The sequence below is a fragment of the Mus pahari genome, chromosome 3 (assembly GCF_900095145.1).
Source record: "Mus pahari chromosome 3, PAHARI_EIJ_v1.1, whole genome shotgun sequence".
Taxonomy (NCBI): Eukaryota; Metazoa; Chordata; class Mammalia; order Rodentia; family Muridae; genus Mus; species Mus pahari.
In genome coordinates, this window is record NC_034592.1 from 59758790 (window position 1) to 59782593 (window position 23804).

The following is a 23804-nucleotide window of genomic DNA, read 5'->3' on the forward strand; positions in this document are numbered from 1 at the left end:
TATTAAGAAATAGAAAAAATGGATTTAGAAAACTAAAGGAAAATTATAAAACCAAAAATTTCAACTTTATATTAAAAATAAACTTATTTTTAACAACAATATATATATATATATATATATATATATAAGATTTAGTGTGGACTGTAAGGGAAGGGGGAGCTCTAAATGAATGCTACAAGGGCCAAAAACCTGAGGAAAAAAACACAACCAGTATTAACAGCTAGTAAGGGGAATGGAGATAATATAGGATACTTGAAAGAAAAGTGATAAGCTTGGAATTGGACATATTGATCTTGTTGCATCTACTTAGGACCCCGAGGTTCAAAATTTATTCCTTTATAGAGAGCCATTGGCCAACACAACAAATGCACAATGAACACAGATGGCTATGAACTAGACAAGCTGTTTACCACAAATGGACTGTACATCATGTTAAAAACAAAAACTGATGTGAACTGGGAGAATTATGAGCTGAACTGGGAATATGAGATTATCATGATAAATTTACACACTTTAAGGAAACTTCTATTTCGTATTCTTCTTAGCATTCTCCTGCCACACATCTAGATTAAAGTGGAAGAACTGTTAGTTACATTTTGATGCATACATTATTCACAACACACACTCATAAATTCCTCTTACTACCTTCACCTGCAGCTTTCTTTTCTCCATATTTCTTTCCAGTTAACAACCCTGTGGTGATTTTTCAGTAACAAATGATAGACTATAGTTTCTCACAGACCTATACATGGAAAACACTTCTTCAAACTGATGCTGACCTATTCTCTAACCTCAATTTGCTGTGCCAGGTGGACAGGAAGTGAGCAGAACGACAGGTCAGGAAAGCGAGAAGGAGGAAGAGCCTGAGCAGTCAGGGTTACTTTACTCCACACTAACTCCACAGCGCTGAACTCTGATGGCTGAAGAAGGGAGAACTCCACTATGACAGCACCCAAAGACAAGAGGTGAGCCTGAACTCAAGCTACTCTAGTCTTAGAATATGCACAAGATCTTGGGAGAGTAAGAAAACTGCAGTCAAGGGAGCAGGTCCACTTGTTACTCAGGTCCACTGTCTGTTACTCAAGGCTCACTTACCCTAGACAATCACATGACTGCCACAAATGGGAAAGGCAGGATTCTGGTAGAAAGTTAAAGGAATAGAAAGACAAATAAACCGACTTTAAGGATTGGGGATAGAGCTGAATGATGTCTCCAACACACATAGGCCTTGTGTCTGAGGCCCCCCAAAAGCAGAAACAAAACCAAAAGCTGGCAAAAGCAACTTCAGATAATTCTGTGACTTTCCCAAATTCAGTCTCCTAGTAAAATTCATAGTAAAATAAAAATATTTGAGTTACAAAAGTAGATATTTTTCCCTATATACCACAATTAAAATTAATGAGCAACTCAGCTAAGTAATTGAAGAGGGATGTATACATCGTAATGTGTAACAAAGGCAAAGTTCTACAAATACTGTGATCCTTTCCCAGAATACAATGGCCTCAGAACTCACTGTGAAATGGCACTGAACTCGGTCAGTCGGATTATAAGGAAGGTTAACTGATACTCATTTATGGCCGAGAATGGATTCCGTGTTCCCTCACAGAGACAGAAGAAGTGGAGAAGGAGTAAGGCTAGCTCTCTTAAGCACTGACAGCGTTCTATGCTCTCTGTCTTCTATCATTTCTTCACCACTTCCTTTGGAAGTTGAAGCTGCTTTTTAGTCTTTTCAAAGTTGAGACCAGTGTGATTTAACCCATGAGGAGATGAACAAAGACAACAAATTATTTTAAGCCTTCGGACAGGCAGAAGCACGGTGTTTAAAGCACACTCTAAGCCTCACTGGCTTAAAATACTAGTATAACTTATTATATGTGTGACCTTGGTTAGCCATGTTAATCAACTTCCTTCAGGCCCTCTGTTTTTTCAACTGTAAATTAAAAAGGGTAATAATAATGATGATAATAATATAGAGTTGTCTTAAAGATTAAGTGCACTTAGAAGCCTGACACAGGGTAAGCCCAGTGGACAGGTATACTACTATTTCCATTCTTACAATTGGTTTGAATGCAGTGCTAACGGAAATACTTGTTTCTAGGAACTACACTGTCAGCTAAGAACAGCCAAAACATTATGTGAAGTTGAATTGTAAAGAAGAGCCAAGAGCTCTCAAGAAAAGCTATTTCAACCAAAATTTTACTTAAGAAATGGCATTGGCTTCAGGTTCATTAGTTACAAAGAATATTTAGTATCTTTCTTTATTCAAGAAATAGAGGGAAGCTGACAAAGCAAGACGGAGAGCAAGGAACTGACAAACATCTGAATCCTTAATCACCGAGGGTTACCATTCATGGGAATTTTTTTAAGTTCTCAAAGCTGTTAAAATGGTAATTAGACCACAAGAAAACAAGAACCAATTGAATTACATGCTGGATGTCTTTAAATTTGAAAGCCCTCTATTAAGAGGGTTTAAAATACTGTACAGTTATAATTGCATGTCTATGACCGACCTTAAAGCCAAAGTGTACGTTCCTGGCTGCCGCTGGCTCTCACGGATAAGGTAGCTCCCCTCAGCCACACTCAGGAGCTGGTCAGTCTCTTCTCTAGAGATCATGCCATGATACCTACAGAACAAAGCCAGTTCAGAGACACAGCTTCTCATGTTTTTCAATATAACAGGACAAGTACTCCCTGGCCTCACCTGTTCTTCTCAGCCACAGAGCAAGGAAAAGCACTCAGATTTAACTGTGCTTGTGTCTCTTGGCTTGGCTCCTGGCTAGCTTCTCTGTGATAAGAACAGCACCAAAATGGCCACTGAGTCTACTTCCCAGGCCAGAAGCAAAACCCATATCCATCTAAGGCAAAACCCTCCACCTCACCCATGTGGCCTTTCTCATGTGGCCATGTGACCATATAGGCTTGCTAAAGAATACTACACAGAAATTTATCTCATTTCTTCTTCCCAGTTGGTGCTGTAATCCAAATTTCTGGCTGGAAGTCCATGCTGGCAACTTTCCAGGGCCCTGTGTCTTTAATTATCATGATCACCCAGTGATGTGCATTAATGTGCTTCACTCAATATCCAGACCACAAGCAGACGGTGCAGCACTGGCCTTCACTTCCTGTCCAAATCTATCTTTCATTAACAAAGGAAAGAAGGAAGAATAAACACAAATAATAAATAAATCCTTTATGCAAAGATTCATTTCCAACAACCTGATAAAAAACACTAAGAAAATACAAATAGCAGTGGTGGCAAATAGCTAAAACATGGAATCATTTAGACCTGGATGATGATTTGCAATTTGTAAACTCACACACCAAATTCTTTTAGGAACTCAAACACTATCAAGGAATATGGGCCATGCCATCTGAAATGAGCTGCTTTAGTGTGTTATCTCATCTGAAAGCACGTCTTTCTCTGAGCTCTCCTTATCTACATAAAGACAAACCATCCAAAAGGACCTAAGTCCTAGCAAACTCCTTCCCAGGGAGACAGTTTCACCTAAAGAGGAGACTTAAGGTGATACTATACCACACACAAATTTTATTACAAACTAGCTTATCTCCCATTCACTCTCCTAAGGGACAAATCATATTTCCTAAAAATCATTTCTCCCCTAAATGGCCCACAATGTCCCGAAGGGCATTTTAAATTACTAAAAAGTAAATAAATAATAAAATATTAATATACAAACTCAGACAATTCACTGGGTAGTTACTACTTCTCCTGTGATGCCCTTGTTTGCACTACATCAACCATGCTGTGATCTGTCTGTTCAACTGCTCTCAAAGGCTCAGATATCACAGAAGAGCACGGAGATAGTCTCTCTCATCACTGCTGCCTCACTGCTTAAAAGAAGCATTGCTTGCGGCTTCCACAGTGCAAAAGGACAAGAGTCACTTGACTTTGTAATAAAATTTAAAGGCCCTTTATGGGTACCTTAATAACCCAGGAATTTTGCTTGGGGTAACTGGTAACTCTCTGAAGTTTTTCCTTGTGGGTATGGCCCAGTCTCTGCATGGCAATAATGTTTAAATCACATCAATCAGAAATGCTCTAGTTGGTCTCCTAAATTTTTCATTTCTATGAATTTCTTCATTGTTTAGAACTAGGTCCACAGGCAATACACTGAATCTGGTGCAAGCAAAATTGTAACCCACCCCTGATGTGACACCCTCATTAGATTAGTATATGTGCCATCAGTGAATAAACTTGGCAAAATGTGCTACCTGTTTAAAATGAAGATCAATCATCTTAAAGCAATAAAACTCAAATTTTGAAAGACATTCTAACAATGAAATTTAAAAACCCTTAAAATGATTCGTACCAGTTGATCCAATAATTGTATCCCTTTAAAATTGTACAGGAAGAGGCTTCTCAAAATTACTATTAGCACGTGTGCGTGCGTGAATTTGTTCTGTAGATCAGGATAACCTTGAAATCACAGGGACCCTCCTGCCTCTGCCTCCTGAGTGCTGAAATTAAAGGTGTGTGCCACCACCACCTGGCCCACACCTGGAATTTTAAGTAATTTAGAAATATTTGCTATATACATTGTTATCTGATATTATTCCAATGAAAAAGAAAAGTTTTTATCTGGGGAGTGATATGGATTATATTCTTTTATATAGATTTTTATTCTTTTCTTCAAAGTGCTATATTTCTATTCTCAATAATCAGAAAAGTTAAGACCTTAAACACTAAACAGCATTTGGAATATTTTTTTTTATAGTTTGTTGCCCAACTGTAGAACTAAAACCAAAAGGCAATTTAAGAAAATATTATAATGCTCATTATTGACATAAAGTGGGAAACTCAAACTACAAGCCTGTATGGACAAGAGGGCTGTAAACCTGAGAGGTGACTGACGGATTGGCGCATGCCTATGATTTTACACAAAAGGAAGCTGGCCTTCATAGTGATCTATTCCTTTACATAAATTATGTTAGGAAGGGTGCTAGAGAGATGGCTTAGTGGTTAAGAGCTGCTCTTTCAGAGGGCCTGGGTTCAATCCCAAGCACCAATATGCAGCTTATAATTCCACTTCCAGGTGCTCCGACACCCTCACACAGATGTACATGCAGGCAAACACCAATGTACATTAAAAATTAAAATAAAATTAGGAAAACATCTTCAGAAGGTAGTATATAAAAATTTTGACATGTCTCTGAATAACACAAATCACTTCTTTTCTGGGCTGATACTACATAATATAGACAACTAGAAAGGGGTACAATATAAAATAAACTGTCCATACCCACTGAGACTATAGGTATGTTTTATTGCATTTAGTACATAACTATATACACTTTCTTGAGATCCATCTAGGAGTATGTATTTATATGGCTTGCTTCTTTAGCATTATTGCACATTTGTTTATCACGGTATTTTCTTTTTATACTTGTCTTTATTTTCCTATTTAGACTACTCAGGATTATACCTGTAATCAAAGAAAGAGAATTCAATTCCACCAAACTAGAATATTTCTCTCATCCTGTGTTTTTACCAAAACCATGCATTTACTTGTATCTTTTACATATGACAATCTATGAGATACTTTCTGATAATCCATACTTACTCTCTTCCATAATACTTTGGTCTGTTTTCTACCTACAGGAAAAGGAAAAACAATGAATATTTGTGAAAATTAAAATGTGCAAAATATAACAACACTGTTTTTATATGATAAACTAAAGCACATACCAAGAAAAAGAATCTGCATAACATTTTTAATGGGCAGAAGATGGATTCTGTTTATTAATTAATTGGATTTATTATTTCTTTTTCCTAAATCTGTTTCTGATGTACCCATGCTACGTGCATCAACAGTTGAACTATGTTTTGTTTCTAGGTAGTAATGAACTAGAAAAGATAGTTAATCACATTATTCAAAAAGTAAAATATCAATAGAACTTAGTGCTCAACAGGGTCACACCAGACTGTGGCTCTTTCCCACTGTCCCCAGTCCTCTTCCTTCCTGGTCTTCTACATTCTCCATTTTGTTACAGACATCTTAACATAGCATCACCTTCTGCTTGCCACCAGGTCTCCTCCTGACAGTTTCTCCTCCTACAGCATTTCATAGCATGCAACTCATCTACAAGCATAGATTCTGATGGATTCCTACTGGACAAATAGGAAGATAGAGGAGATCTGCCCAATTCCTTCAAGAAATCCTGAAGAGAAAACATTTTTTTAAAGAAAATTGTTTCTATTATTTGTGTGTTTGTGGATATGGGAGGGGTACCCATGCCCCATCATGAGAAGTGGAAGTCAAGAGGACAACCTGCAGCAGGTGGTTCTCTCCTTCTACCATGTAGGTGTTAGGAATTGAACTCAGGTCGGTCATCAGGCTTGGCCACAGGTGCCTTTATCCTTCTGAGCCATCTTGGCCTTATCTATTTTTTTATGTGCAGAGGACATATCACTGAATTAAAACCAAAATTATCCTATTTTGAAAATACATTGTAAGGATGAGAAACACACAATAATACTGGTTTTGTTGTTGTCTGTCTTTTAAATGATAAGAACACCTGAAAATAAAGGAGTAGTAAGTGGTCTAAAGGCAGTAATAGGAGACTAATGTGTTAGCTATAAGTTGGTGGTCAGAAAAGACCATTCTGAGGTGATATTTAAGTTGGTTCCTGAACAACAACCTAGCTCAGGATCACAGCAATGGAAAGGCCTATTCCTATGAGGTAATCTAGGTTCGAGGGAATCCTGCTATTTTCTATGTTTTAATTACATTTAAAGATCATTTACTCTCCACAATAAGGTAAGAATGATTCTACTCTGACTTTGTAAAAGAATTTTATCATTTCCAGTTTTTAACTTGCTTTTCATGGTAAAGTTTTAATTGATGAAAACATATATATTGTATAATTAACATCTGTGTGTATTATGATTTATAACATCATGTACTGATATGTGTTTATTATGGAATGACTAACATAATTAACATGCACTACCTCAGAGACTTAAAATCTGTACTCTTGAAGTATTCCTGTTTTAATGGAAATGTTGTATTCATTAGCCAACACCTTTCCAGTCACCAACCACCCCAACATCAAATAACTACTATCTACACCTTAACTGAACTTGTTCCTGAACTGAACGTTTTATATTCTAAAGAGTTAGACTGTAAGTTTTTGACTTTCTGGGCCTCCCTTATTTCACTTACTAAAATATCCCCCAGGTTCATCCACAATAATACAAATAGGACTTGCTTCTTTTAAAGACTGTATTATCATGAACTACAGTATTCATCATGTATATACATATGTTCTCTTTACCCACTCATTCACTGACTAGATTCTCCTGGCCATTGTGACAATAAACATTGAGAGTACAGCTGTGTCTTCCTTCACTTCCTTTGGAGGAGTACCAAACAGCAGGGCTGCTGGGCTGTAAAGACCAGGAAGAAACTGAGTACAGGGAAGCCAGATTTGTTATTCAAGATATTGCCTGCTCAAGAGGTAGAGAGCAAGTTAATACTGGGATCTTATGCACAGCCAACAAGGCCCTCCTTCTCCCTATTTGATGATGTCACACTTGATTCAGGTTGAATGACACTTCCCAAAGCAACTTCAAAGCCTGCCGAGTGATCTGTGATTCTGCAATAAGCCTAGTTGCCAAGTCTGGATTTCCTATTCCCTGATCCTCCAGATCTAGTACTGCTTCTAACAAATTTGAAATACTTATTGCCAGCAGAGCAGGAAATCTGTTTCAGTGACAATACCATGCATGCTCAAAAGCGCACCTTAACCTAGCCCAGTATATACCTAATCTCTGAGGCATCTCTAAATTCTCCCATTTGTAGAATTATGCTAACAACATACTACATTTCTTTCCCAAATTCATGCTACAAACAAGTGACAAGGTTTTCTTTCTGATATATATTCTCCTTTTTTACATGATGACAAACTTCTGCTAGTTGACCTCTATCTTATTAATTAAATTGGTTTCAGCATGTTTTTGTTTTCTCATGGGAATCATGATTCTACATGTTCCTAAGAATTATTCTTAAATAATAAGCTTTGGGAAACTTTATTTCTGCTGCATCTGCAGCTGAGTTATTTATCTTCCAGTATAAAACCCGTCTGAGTTGGTCTTTGTTCCAACAATTTCTCAGCTCATAAAACTCACTGCACATCTTTGAATCTAAGGAAGTAGGAAAGGTTTTCTTTAAAATAAATAAATAAATAAAACAACTCTAGATCTTTTAGGGTTATCTAAGATATTAAGTAGTATTTCAAAGTTACAAACATTACTCAGATAATCAAATTAAAAGACTAGTCAATAATATAAAAATGATTAACAATCTGCAATTAGTTGACTTAAAATGTATCAAGTTAGAAATTTAAATGTTATACAGCAGTAGAAATAATTTATGCTTATTTAAGCATTCATATGCTTTTTATTAAGTTTTTTAAAACATATAATTGTTCTTGAAGGAAAAGAAAAATCTGTTTCCTGAGAATCAGACGAAGTAGATAAATCAAGAGATGACTGGTTCCCTACAGTCACTTTTCCCTCACACTTGTCCATCAAACTGCATGTATTCTGCTGCGTTAAGAGATTCCTCTGTCTGCCCCTTCTTGGCTATTCTCAGAACCAGTATCTTAAGGTCCTTTCACTTATCCTTAGAAGTACTACAGCAATCTCCTAAACCAGACATTTTGCCTCCAAAGGTTAATCTTCCTTCCTAATCCGGCTTCTACACTGCAGCCAAGTGATCAAAACCTAATGTTTTTCTGCTGAAAATATTTTTACTTCTGTAGCTACAAAGATAGGGTCTAAGCTCTGCACTTAGTACATAAGATTATTTTAAATTATTTTTCACCTACGTAGATCTCTGGTATCTCTTGGCATTCTACCACAAGTTCCGTACAAGTGGGAGGAGAACAAACAAACAAACACACACCACAAAGCCCGATGACATGAAATTGCTACCACTCTTTCTACTGGTTAATCTACTCCATTCCCTATGAAGACTCTAAGCTCTTCCAGAAAAGAGATATTGATTTAAATTCTGAGGATCTAACAGAAAATAACCATTCAGAGAATACTGGCTGATTAATTGAAGGAATAAAAATATAAATGTCTAGTCTTAGGTCACATTAGCAGGATCAGACATGGGTTCTATATCATGGAGTGAAATTGAATTCAAAAAATTTTAAGTGGTTGGTTACTCCTATAATGTATGTTGTACCACTGGTGCACCATCATACCTTACTGACAGGTCACTGTTGTAGAATAAAAGGTAATAGCGATGAGTACTTTCCTCCTCCTGTAGCATCCAAAACACCTTCTAGTACCATGAACATTAATCAGTAGGTGAAAATTATAGTTAGGTACCAACCAGCTCAAGTTCTCCATGTTTGATGATATAAACAAGTGGACTCTTCAGCAAGAGGGCCTTATCATCAGGTCGTAAAGGGGAAACAACAGCTGTGGCAATAGCCTGTGATGTCTGGGAGGGTTTACAGAATTCCTTTGGCCAATGACCCAACAAGAGGTAGTCCATTCTTGGCACTGAAAGTTTTTCTGGATAGCATAAAATGTCTTTTTGAAGAATTGTCTCCCCCGCCTTTTATTGTGATTCCATTTACATTTCTTTCCCATATGCATACATTTTAGAAAGCATTTTCAGTAGTAAGTTTCCATACAGCTTTTCAAAAGTCTTCAGAATTAGTTGTCCCTTCCCAAATTCCCTCCTTTACCCTGCTCTCCCATCCTCCTCAATTCATCCTACTCTAGTTCCCTTATCTCTTTGTAACACTATGTTCTATTCCCCTACCCCTAGATCCCTTACTAGTTATTTAACCTCTGTGATTATTTAGATAAACACACAAATCTACAGATTAAAAGCTGACATCCACATATTATGCTACTAAAGGTATTTAGCAATAAAATCACACTTAATGGCACATTTCTATAGCTAAAGATCAGTGACTCACTAAATCCTCAACAGAGACACTTCTTTGTGCAGTAGACGGAAATTAACACAGAGACCCATAACTGAACAACGTACAGAGAATGTGAGACTTCAGAGCACTCAATCCTAAATAGGATGTTGTCATCAAATTCCTGCCCAAGATGCAGAGATCTATTCAGAAGAGGAGGCAGAAAGACTCTTTAAGAGCCAGGGGTATGGATGACTCCAGGGAAACAGTGTTTCTCAGACACAACAGGGCTGATACACATATAAACTCACAGAGACTATGACAGCATACCTACGGCTAGCACAAGTCCAAACCAGACAAGATCCCAGCACTAAGAAGGAAAAGCAGACACAACCAAGAAGCTATTGCAATTGATACTGTTGGCAAACGGAAATTAGTTCTCTCCAGTGGAGTGTCACTCAGTGTATCAACCATACTCAAAGGCAGGTACCATGCTCAGGAGTTGTTGGCCAACACAAAATAGACGTCATGTTTTGTGAGCTCTCATTTGGGTATTTTTATGGAGTTTTATTGCATCTTTTTATGTGTTATACAAAATAACTTTCCTTCATCATTATCCATGTTATTTGTTCATATTCCCCCATTTCCATAGTGTGTGTGTGTGTGTGTGTGTGTGTGTGTGTGTGTGTGTGTATGTGTGTGTGTGTAAAACCCTGGAACTCAGAGATGTGCCTACCTCTCCCTCCTGTGTAATGGGATTAAAGGCCACATGCCTTGACTCAATTTTTGTTCCTTTTTAAAATCATGATTTAAATCTTTCTTTTAATAGAAGAAATAATTTAATAATGCTACAATGATACTTTCAAATTCATTATCTGAATAAGTAATACAACATTTTAAGTGTAAAAATAATCTATAATTAGTTAAAGAAAATGATATAATTTAAACTATAAAAACATGTTATATATAATGTTCTAAACAGCATACATCTAGCCAATGAAACTACAATTCATCACAACATTATGCTGTGACCTAGAGAAAATGTTTACACCCACAAACAAGCCTCCAAGGATGTCAGCTCTTGGGAGAGAAGAAGCAAAGGGTTGTAAGCACTCCATCATACTCACCTCACAAGTGCAGGTAACCCTTCGAGGGTGAGGGGCTTCCTGCTGCAGCTGGTATACTACAATAAGGGAGACATGAAAGGGTCACTTTCCCTTACACAGAATTTAGAAACATATTACGAGAAACTGCTTACTTTTTTAATCATAAGAAAACTGCTGCAGTCCTATTTCCTGCTAAATAAAAATTTGTCATGACAAAACAAAGACTGTCAACCAAAGTAAAGTTACCAAATTTTAAGAGAACAAAAGCAGAAATATCATAATCCACACAAATATCTTCTAGAATGATGTTTCTCAACTTGTTGGTCATAACCCATTTGGGGATTAAAGAACCTTTTCACTGGGATTTCCTAAAACCATCAGAAAACAGAGATATTTACATTACTTCACTCGTAACAGTAGCAAAACAACAGTTATAAAATAGGAACAAAAATAATTATATGGTTGGGGTCACCACAACATGAGGCACTGTATTAAAGTGCCTACCATTAGAAAGGTTGGGAACCACTATTCTAGAACAAATTGGGGCTGTAATTTTTTATACTCCTCTCTATAATCCATTCTTTGTTTTTCCTAATATAAACATTTCTTAAAGTCCATTATTATCAAACATGGAACTGAAATCAGGAGTTATAAGGCAGAGTTAACATACACTGTTTTTCTCCCTTATTTATTTTGCAAATATCTATTTTCAAATCTAATCTCCCTTAAAAACAAAACATCAGAGACTGAGTTACTAGAACTTACTCAGTTTGGACAAATTCAGGAAAAGAAAGAATTCAATACTGAAACACCTTACCAAAGGAAGATAATGTTTATGGTATCTAAAAATTGATCAACAATATTTGAACTGATAACATGACCTTTTCCAGCCTTACATCAGGTTTTAAATTTAAAATGAGGATAAATAAGATTGGTATTTATCATAAGCAGCATGTAAATACGTTTGAAATCCTTCAGATTGTTTTTTTCTAATTCTAAATGTACAATCATAGGTAAAGGAACTTAAATTGATAATGGAGTTAAATACTTACATAGTTTGTCAACATCATCAAACTACCCAGACATCTGACACTTCAGACAATGCATTTGAATGAGGTACCATTTTATAGGCCTCATCTCTGGCCATTGTATTCACATATATCATAGGAACATATATGAATATAAATAATTAAGACAATATGTGCACATATATAATTAGAATATAGAACACATCAGTTCTACTACTACATGTACTAGTACATCAGTGCTACTTACTACATGTAAAACATTTACAATAATCCTTGGTTGACAGTAAATGTATCAAAGAATATTATGTTATAATGGTTATTAATATGTGCAATTCACTCTAGTCGGTAATATCATTGTGAGGTCATCACTAGGGCACAGTACTTGGATAATGCTATGATGTGCAGGGAACTGAGTATAAGCACTAAGGGATGATGAGAGTAGGCAGGGAGCAGCCTTCCCCAGGGAAGAGCCCACCAAATGGCTATCAACCCCACGTGGTCAGCCCTGAAACATCCACACAAGTAACACGCCACAAACTCAGCAGGGCGTATTCATATGCTCAGTAATACAAATGGATAAATATTACATACATGTGTGTATGGAACAACCATTAGTGAAAAAAATGGGTTATGAATTTGAAAGCAAGCAAGGAAGGTATACACGAGGATTTGGGGAATAAAGGGAAAAGAGAATGATGTAATTATAAGCTCAAAAAAATAAAAGAAACAAAAATATTTTAAAAAACAACTGAGAATCTATAATTTTACTCTTTAATATTAAAAACAAACAAACACTTCCTCAGAAATGTCTGAAATTCTGATACAAATGTTTTCCTAGGATTTTTTCCTCATGACTACAAATATTCCTGAGCTGGTATATTTTAAAAAGTTCTAAACATCTTATTTCACTGAGTTAGTTCATCAAAAGTATTTCTGTGCTGGGCATAGTGGCGCGCACACCTTTAATCCCAGCACTCGGGGGGCAGAGGCAGGTGGATTTCTGAGTTCGAGGCCAGCCTGGTCTACAGAGTGAGTACCAGGACAGCCAAGGCTATACAGAGAAACCCTGTCTCGAAAACAAAACAAAACAAAACAAAACAAAAAGTATTTCTGTGAATCTAGATTAAGGAGATGATATGACATAATAATCTGAGAATTAATTCTGAGATGCAGAAGGGAGAAAGAGCACTGACATCAAGCCTGAGCCTGACAGTGAGATGTGTGCATCACTCGGACAGTAAGGATGTGTGTGCATCACTCGGACAGTAAGGATGTGTGCATCACTCAGAAAGCCTTGCTTCCTACCCTAAGGAGCCAAACGCAATGTGAAACTGTCCATCGTGCTCCTTCCTGGAAAACATAGTGAGAAGGTAAAAATGCACTTTACATGTCTGCATTTGTCTGTAATTCCTAAAAGATGTGCTGTCTTCTTTGTCAACAAAGTGGTCTAGAAAATACTGTCACCTATAAAACTCCAATTATGACAGGCCATTGTCAAGAAAATTTAAAAACAAATTATCATTAGAACCTAAGTAAATGTGACTCCAAGAGTAGAGTTTGTGGTTATAATTCGTAGGCATCTGCCTATCCAGGAAGCAAACGGGAGGGTGAGCCAGTAAGAATGAAGGGTAACACCACCACACAGCAGAGCCGACCAAGCTTTTACCTATGCTTTTCCTAACATTAAATCATATTATTATTTTCATTTTCTTTTAGTACTTCTAATTGCCCAAAAAGGCATGGTTCTATTACTTGAAGAAAAGTTTTTCGATAAAATACCCTCTAAGCAATATGCAAAGTGTGTGTGTGTGTGTGTATGTGTATATATATATATGTATATATATATATGTACATATATATATATACATATATATATATATATTTAGACATTTATAGCAAATACAGCAAATTTAGACTCAGTACATCTGTGAAAAGTTTCATTTAAAAATCACAGGCAAGAGCCAGATGTGGTGGCACAAGCCTATAAACTCAAAATTTGTAAGGCTGAGACAGGAGCATTACCATGAGTTCAAGTTCTAGTCTGAGCTAGCTACATGATATCAAGTCAGCCACACCTACATAGCAAGACCATATGCTAGCTCTCTTCAAAAATAAATAAATATTTTAAAATCACACACAATAAAAAGGTCTAATTGATTCTGGCATTTCTCCCTTAGTTTAGAGCTTCTTTGAATTAAAAGCTAGCTGAATTAAAATTGGCAGGCATTAACTATTTGTGGAAAGTTATTATCTAAATTCAAGATGACAGGAAACACAATTATAGAAAGTAATATATTCTCAGTCCTGCTAGAAGTGTCAATGCTTATATGGTAATTCATGATATTCTCAGACCCTAGCAATAACAATCAAATTCCGAGATCACAAATTAGTATGTGGTTTGTTTGCTTTAAATTTTGAATTTGTTTCAATGACAATATCGAAAGGAAATTCTTGTTTCTCTCTTAAAAACAAAAAACCAAAAAAAACTAAACCTCAGCTGTGACACCATTAGATCCACAGTGGCCATGACAACAACAAATAGCTGTTCTGGGCTGCTCTCTACAAACCACACATCCACTCCCTCCAACACTTTCTCAGTCCCTACACCACACTCATTTACCAGTTATTACATATAAGACTTTTTTACACAATTCTGTTTCCCTATTAGTTTATATTTTTAAGATTTTTAGTTCCTGCATTTTTATAAGTTCGATTGAACCTAAACACATAGAGTAAAGTAACTGTCTCAAAGACTCACAGTTAAGAGCCAGTGGGATGGCTCATGGGGTGGCCGAGCCCAGCAGCCTGAGAACTCGCACCAAGGAAAGAACCAACTCCCACAAACTGTCCACAGACCTCTCTATGGATGCCATGACACACATATGTGTGCACAGACACACATGCATACATGCACACACACCAAGGTAAGTGAATAAAATGTAACTTAAAATATTTCTAAAGAATTACAGTAAAAGATTAGTTTCTTACAGAATCACACTGTGAAAGGGGTATATTCCACAGTCCCCACCAAACTCCATCATACACAGAACAGCTGACATTAAATCACCCACTTAAGTTTAATATATGTAATACAGAAATATAAAGTTTTTTAATAACTAGATTTAAGCCATAAAGAAAGATTCTAAATGCACTCTTAATTAAAAACTGACAACAGAATTGTCACACACACACCCCTCCCCTTTATATATGAGGAAGCAATTTTAAAATCATTTTTCCTTTACCTCCTTTTACTGATTTACTGCTAACATAGACTCCCTCATTTGTCATTTATATATTCCTTTTGTCACATAATCAAGATTAGAATAATTAAACAGCTCGAAGCCTTAGTTCCTCCATGCATTAGCTTTATCAGCTGTTCCAACAAGTCATCTCAAGTTCCACTGCATGGAATTCTGAACACTAAGACAGATGAGCTGCACTACAGACATTAAGCCACACAGAGCTCTGTAGAAACACTTTTTGCCATAAGTATTCCTTTTATGGTACTCCCAAACTTTACTGTGAATAATTACATTACTTACAAAAACACTATAATCCACATAATTAAATTTATGTATATACTTACAGTAAGATTTCCAAACAGGAGGTCTATATTCATCTGTATCTGAAAGAATAAATTATCAAATTAGTATTACTGAATAGTTATATTTAAATAAGATGCTTCACTCACTAAATCACTCAGTACATAAACTGTGCTCTATCTTAGTGCTAGGCACTAAAAATACATTCAAAGATTTTTTTTTAGCCTTGATCCTCATTTTCTTAAAAATACTTTTAAAAAATATTCTAAAAAGTTATGGTATCTATTCATTTACACAGCATGAAAAAAAATCACAGTAAATTTTTACTTTCCATAATCATTTCTTATAGCTATCAAATAATAGTAAAGCTCCTGTTGATTTAGGCTTAATGCTCATTTCACCAAAAAAAAAAATCCTCAAATCATTGGAATTTTTCCTCTCTAGTCCAATTTACTACACAATGTTAACCTTCACAGATATTTCTGTTTTTCCCCATTGCTTTTGCAGAATTCTTGTACAACTAGTTAATTACCAACAAGAAGAGAAGAGAGTACAATGAACAGATCCCAGTCCTCAAATGTCCCGGACAATCAAAACCAGGAAATGAGAAATGCTCCCATGGAAGAGAATGTCCCCAGGGACCAACAAAGAACAGGATGTGAACATCTGCTCTTCAAGTCTATTTCTTTCACTCCCTTGAGTTTAAGGAGGCAGTGATGGAAATCGGGCACATGAAGGGAATGGGATAAAGTAACAAGAGATAGGCAACGGCCAAGTGTGCTCTAAAATCTCACAGACCAGGGAGAGAGCTAAGGAGTTATTTGCCAGCCAAAGCCTCTGCAAGCCTATGGACCCACAGAGTATTTCTAATGTGGAAAGATGCGGCCCTTTACATCACCTGGCTCTGCTAGTATCAAAAAAGAACCCATTAGGAAATCTTGTCCCCAAGGAGGCAAAAAAAAATCTTGGACAGTTTATTGAGGTTAAACCTGGCGCTGAAGTAAAATGATCATAGAATCAAAACATTCAGTCCTCAATTCTCAACCTTTAAAATCCAACATCACACTTGGTTTATGATGTGATACTATAAATCACACAACACTGTGTCAAAGGGACACAGCAAAACTACCAACACTGGACTTAGGGCATAAAATGGAAAATACTTGAATCATGTAGAAACTGCTTAGCGACCCAGAGAAGTATTAAACTACGCCTGCTAAAAGAAGAATGCATGAATAAACAAATAATGAGGTCACAGAGCAAATAACATTTGACACTCCTTCTTTGCTATAGTTCCAGGGGATAAAATCTCCACAACACTGAATTTAGAAGAAATCCTGAGCCACAGTTCTTAGGAGAAGCACAGAGATCAGTTTCTGGATGTTTGGACACAACATTTTCATTAAGCAATCAAAGCATAGCTCTGTTTTAAATGTTTCTCTTAGGAAGTCCTTAATAGAACTGTTGACTGGTTAACCCTGAATCTAGTCCTCAACATGTGTGCTCTGAATCTCGTATCTGACACACGTACTTTCACTCTGAGCTATCTCACAGCCTTCTCACATGCAGGACCACCACGTAGCACTGCAGTACCACACTAGGAGACACAGACATTTTATCCAGAAACATCACTAACAGAAATGCCACAAAACAGACCACAAAAGAATGCTTTGTAAAGGGAAAGCTGAATGAGGAGGCAAGGACTGTGTAGCCACAGCTGGGCAGAGGCAGGTCACAAGGCTCGAATGTTCACTGCTCTAATAACACTCACAAATGACCTAGAAAATGTTAAGGAATTGTTTCAGGGTTATAAGCATGTGTTAGTAAGGAGGCAAATTTATAAATAACATCCTGTGAATTATGAAGACTGACTATAAGTAATAAGCAATTGCTTAGGAAACCATCCAGTTTAGGAGAACTTGAAAACTTAGTAAGGCTGGAGAGACAACTTAGTGGTTAAAGGCACTGACTGCTCTTCCAGAGGTCCTGGGTTCAATTCCCAGCAACCATATGGTAGCTGGCAATCCCCAGCTAAATTGGGATCTGATACCCTATTCTGTAATACAGGTATAAATGCAAATAGAGTACTTACATAAATAAATAAATATTATTTAAAATGATAATTAAGACTAGGTGTGCTAGCACATACCTCTAACCCTAGCACTCACGAGTCAGAGGCAGGCCAGCCTTGTCAGCACAGCAAGTTCTAGGCTAGCCAACAATACAGAGTACTACCCTGTCTCAAAATATCAAAATAAAAGTTAAAAATGATAATAAAATTTTGGGTTGAAACAAAATCTTAATGTGATATATAGAAACATACATAGTGTATAAACTGATGACATGACTGCTCTGTGGTACGGTTAAGGGAAGGTTTTTTTCTGCAGACGTGAGAGAGACTAACCGGAGACATCTAGAAGAACTCAGAGCAAAGAAAAAAGTAGACTGAACGTGGTCTTTCTGCAAGAGAGAAGACTGGCAGGAATCAGAACAGAGAAAACAGGGAGAGTTGGGGGTGGGAGTTTTATCAAGAAGAGTAGGCCAGCTGTGGGGAGGGGATCCTGTGAGGTGGGGGGAGGTCAGGGGAGGACATGAGAAGGGCTAGGAGGCCAGCATGGGCTCTGATAGGCTGATAGGAGCCACAGGTTACCATGTGTCCCTTCTGCCAGAGGTAAGGGAAGTGACTCCTTTGATAAATAGGAACCAGTTTCACAAGTTCCTGAGGAATGATGGCTTTCTTCTAACCACTAGAAATCTTCCTATAGTCCAGGTTGAGATCATTTCTGAATATTTGGACTGACTTTGGGGATTTAGGGAAATGGAGTTTCCTTTGAACCTGACAATATGAACATATGCTGTGGGGAGTAACTATATTAACTTTGCTTGAATGAGACAAAAATCATAATTCATTTGCATTTTTCAATACTAAGAAAATCCCGCTTCTAACTATGCATTAACAATACATAAACATTGCTATTTTGTCATTCAGTCTTTAGGAATATGATGTGTAATCACATCAGAGTATAAATTCACTATCTTGATGCTCATAGTACATGTCTTAGGGTTACTATTACTGTGATGAAACCATGACCAAAAGCAACTACGGGAAGAAAGGGTTTATTTGGCTTACATACTCTGAATCACAGTCCATTTAGGGAAACCAAGACAGGAGTTCAAACTGGGAAGGAATCAGAAGGAGCTGATGCAGAAGCTATGCAGTAGTGCCACCTAGTAGCTTGCTCCTAGTAGCTTGCTCGGCTACTTTCTATAGAAACCAGACCCACCAGCCCAGGGTGGCACCACCATATTGGCTGGGCCTTCCCACATCAATCACTAATTAAAAATGTAACCTGCCTGCTTGTCTACAGCCTGATCTTATGGAGGCATTTTCTCAATTGAGGTCCCTCCTTTCAAATGACACTAGCCTGTGTCAACTTGATACAACACTAGCCACCAGTCAACAGCTCAGCCTCCTGTTGTATTCTGAACTCTGAACCATAAAAGTGATCTGCTATGTGCAAGATGCCACATGGGACAGAAAAGAGAGTGAGCACAAAACCAGACTGAGTCCCTTATGTGGCTGCCTCAAAAAGGGAACTCAATAGCCTCAATATGGAGGTAGGAAGGTATGCGGCATGCAAATAAAGGGCTGCATTTATGACCATCACAACGTAGTTTCCAGTTCTACCAGCCACAGGACTGACATAACACCAACCAGTTCTATACTTCACAAACGACTCTTGCCAAATTACTGAGGTGTCCCCCACTTCCTATCCTGGCTGCAAATAAGCAAAGTCTTCTAAAGTTCACAGTGCTTATGAATACTTACTTAACCTCTGTCCCAGTGCCCTAGGAGAGTTGGATCCTTCAAACCTTTTTTATAGCCTCTTCAATTTACGGAATTATTGCAAACATCACTGAGAAATACGGCTTTTCCCTTTAGCTCCCAGGAAATAATCTGGGTTTACCCTGAGATGCCCAGAGAATAGCAATGAAATTGAGGATGCAGCTTTTGGATGGTGCCACAAGGTAATGTTTATGTAGCAAAGTCCCATAAAAGTTTCTGAGTAACTAGATAGGAAGAGCTTTTCTTCTGGGTGGAAGCACTCCCTATAAAGTGTCATACAAAAATGAAGGAAAAGTATGTCCTCACTCAGGACAGGGGACAGCAGAAGCTCCACTTCAGTATTTGTTCTGCCCCTGCTTCAAGTACTTCCTCTGTCTGAGTGGAACTACTTTGTATCCTTTCCATGGAGCAAATCATGATGGCACCTGTGCAAGTTAATTCAGTGGGTGCTGTTGGGTCTTTCCCGAACTAAGGGACCATGAAAGCCAGTCATCTGGGAGCACTATGCCTACACTGCACTTGGAATCAGAAGTGAGGAAAGTCAGAAGCTTACTGCTCTAGGCTTCGTCTGCTAGTGACCCTGCTAGCAACCAGCACTCTCTGACTCAAAGTGACCACTGACAGGTGAAACTGGCCTGTGGTGTGGCTCTCAAGCCCTGAGTGTGACTCTTGGCTCCTACGGAGGTTTATGTTCTAGCTCGTAGGTCTTGGGTAAAAACTCTTGGCCCTTATGTCTTGGCAGCTCCCTGGAATTCTGTGCCACCAGGGTCCATAGCTTCTCATCCTTATCTCTTCACAACCCCCATCTTCTTCAGTGACCCTCCTCCTCTCAGCTGCCTTAGCTCCCTCAGTTTCTGCTCTCTGGAATTCTTCAGTCAAGCTCCTGCTGCAACAGCTGCTGTTCCAGCTGTCAGCACTGCTGCAATCATTCCCCCCTCCTTTTGCTGTTAGCACCTAAGCCAGCCTTACCAACAAGGATCACAGGCAAGCAAGAAAAGACCACTCAGGCCTTCTTTCATTGGCCCCCTGTTTGAGTACCAATAAGCAGGTCTGGAGGTTTGATTGAAGCTGATTCAAAATGTAATCTCAATAGAGACAGAAGGCCTAGTGGGATGTAAATGGAGAATGTATTTATGCTAGTCACAATACGCTTCCAGTTCCACCGTCCTTTCATACCAACCAGTCAGAAGTCCTATACTACATCAGTCATTGCCTCATTGCTAAGGGGGAGTCCACCGCTTTTTATCCTAAGACTTCACAATGTTTACCAGTGCCTCAGGGAGAGTTGAACCCCTCTAACCTGTTATACAACCTCTTCATTTACAGAATTGTTACTAAAGTCAGGGACAGCATTTTGGGGGGACCCTAAACTCTTATAGGAAGAAAAAGATAACACCTCAATTTCTGGCTGGGAAGTGGTGGTGCACACCTTTGATCCCTGCACTTGCAGAAGGATCTCTGTGAGTTCCAGGCCAGCATGGTCTACAGAGCAAGGTCCAGGACAGCCAAGATTACACAGAAAGACCATGTCTCAAAAAAAAAAAAATTGATTTCTGAAATTCAAAATTAAAAGGTATGTCACACAAAGGCCCTGTATCAAGTCCCAGGAATAAGAGGCATACACTCCTGAAGAAAACTGGTCTTTAAGAAGAATTATGTAATTATATTTTAACTTAAAAAATAAATTTAATTAACAATAAAACATTTTAAGTAAAAAGAAATATTAATTGAAAATGGTAATTGAGAGCTCCAGCGAGGACTTCCATGCTTATTAGGTGGGACAGACCTGACACAGCCTAAGGTGGATGCTACAAGTATCTCTGGCCTCAGCCTGCCTCCACATTACATTGTTATGGGATTCCCTGCCATCACTGCTGTGGCCCTAGTCATGGTCTGACAGCAACCTATCCTGTCAGAGTCATACAGTAGCTATCAACCAACAGGGCAAAGTTGGACTTCAATTCTGGCAAATAATAGCAAACAAACAAACAAGGGCAAGATAGTGCATAGGCTCAGTGTCACCAAAAGCAAAGGGAGTCCTTCTGTACAGGAGCACTTGCCCCGCACCCATGAAGCTCTGGATTCCATCTCTAGGACTGGAGGTGGAAGTGTTGGGGTCACAGACAGACCAAGACTGACTGAACTTGACAAAAATGACAAACAGCCAGAAATTAAGCTAAACAACTAAATTGGGAAATATCTTTACTGCGTAAGACTCCATCTTTCTGTTAGTCTGTTTCCTAAAATAGTTTAAGCCTTATAAACCAGTGCTTGTCAATCTTACTGGCTTCAGAATCTGGATTCTAAAACGTTATTAGTATCTGTTGACTTAAGTTGAGTATCCATTATCCAAAATGCTTGGGATATTCACAGTGCTTCAGATTTCAGATCCTGTCACACATGGAACACTGACACACACAGAGTAAGGTGTCTTGGGGATGAGACAAGTCTAAACCCAAATGTCACAATGTTTCATACATACCTTACACACAAACTAAAGGTAAATTTATATGTTTACAGCATCTGCTTTGATGACAGCCTATCACAAGAGATCAGGTATGCAAATTTTCATGTCTGGCATCCAGTCAGTACTCAAAAACTGTTGGATTTTGGATATCAGCCTTTTGAGTCAGGGGTCTCCAATTATGAGTAATGGTATTCATCATATAAAAAATTGAAACAGAAATTCTGGTAGTATTTTTCAGTTTGTTTAAAAATAATAAATTCAGACTCAGCAAGTAAAGCACTGGCCAAGCAAGCCTGACAACGCCCTGAGTTTGATCCCCAGCTCACAGTGGAAGGAGAGAACACAATCCTAAATGTTGTCTTCTAGCTAGACGTGGTAGCGCACACCTTTGATCCCAGTGCTTGGAGGCAGAGGCAGGTGGATTTCTGAGTTCAACGCCACCCTGATCTACAGAGAGAATTCTAGGACAGTCAGAGCTACACAGAGAATTCCCTGTTTGGGGGGAGAAGTTGTCCTCTGCCTGCTACCATGTGCTATGATAAAATGTGCCCATCATTATACATGATAATGATAGATAATAAGATTATTACATATTTTTATGAAAACGTGATTTTCCAAAAAGAACTGATCGTTCTTGGAGAACGAGTTGCTGCTGCTGGGGAATGGAAGTGGAGAGTCCTTGTCTTCAGTGACATGGCACTGGTGGGTCCCCATGGCCCAGTGGACACAGTCATACCCATACTCATGCTTAAGGCCCTGAATTCAGTGAGTCACCGCACAAAAACAAAAGCTGGGAAACGTGGGAGGACGTCTTGCAGGGAGAGGAGGAGGGACTGAGGAGAGTGAACGGTGGAGAAATACGGTAGACTATGGAATCAGTGCACTACACACAGGAAAGAAATTGTCAAAGTCTAACTTCAAAAAGACAAAAAACTAAGAAGAAAACAAATTGGTTTCACACTTAGCAAATCATTTTAGTGTTGATCCTGGTTATCAGACATCTAGACATCCTATCTATACCAATGGTTACAGTGCAGCATGTCATGTAGCTGCTAGAAGATTCAACTATATGAATAAGGAAGGCTAAATGTCTTACAATTACCATGAAAAATAGTTTTAACTCTGAGAATTCCAGGGTCCCTGGGTTGCACTCTGAAAATGATGATTCTAAATCACTATTTCTTTAATGTATTGAGAGTACAGGGTAAAGTGAGGTAAGAGACCTTCCACCTGATAAGACACATATAAATAAACTAAAGGGAACAGAAGAGGATTGGAAACCCTGTGTTCCTTTAGCACAGAGCAGTAGCTAACTGAAATAGAGTTATCAAGAGCCAATAAGCAGTACAGTATGGTCTCCATGGGTGTCTTAAAAGCTCTGGCATCTCTCTGATTGCATCAGAACATCTGCCCAGATAAAGAGCACAAATGCATGAGTCTCCCGTCATTGGAGCACAACTGGGAACGAGAACCAGACAACATATGACTCGTGAACAGCTTTAAACATAGCCCTGGCAAGGTGCAGGTGACAAGCAAAAAGGAAATAAGCGACAGTCTACAGAACAGAAGAAACATTATAAACTATATGCCTGGCAAAGAATTAACATGCAGAAGCTAAACATGGTGGCTCATGTCTATGATCAAAACACTCTGGGCAGCTAAGGCAAGAGAATTATGACGTCAGGGCTAGCCTAGACCACATGGTTAGATTCTGTCTCCCAAAACAAGGCAAACTCGACATATTTAGAATATGTAAGGAGCTCTAAGAATTCATCAGCAAAAATCCATATGACTCAATTCTGAAAATAAGTGATAGTCCTAAATAGGTATTTCTCAGAAGACATATAAATGGCCACTATAAAACACTCGACATCATTAACCATAAGGGGATAAAATAATTTATTT

The 23804-nt window shown here is 38.1% G+C and overlaps 1 protein-coding gene across 1 annotated transcript in view; it reads right to left on the reverse strand.

Annotated features, from left to right (window-relative positions):
- Chn1 (chimerin 1) overlaps positions 1-23804 on the reverse strand; it is a 150584-nt gene that overhangs the window by 87580 nt on the left and 39200 nt on the right. Inside the window, exons 2-5 of the mRNA XM_021192913.1 lie at positions 15630-15668; positions 11037-11092; positions 5583-5614; positions 2511-2624 (exon numbers count right to left, since the gene is read on the reverse strand). Coding sequence (XP_021048572.1) covers positions 2511-2624; positions 5583-5614; positions 11037-11092; positions 15630-15668 — 241 coding nt within the window. The remainder of the gene's footprint in view (positions 1-2510; positions 2625-5582; positions 5615-11036; positions 11093-15629; positions 15669-23804) is intronic.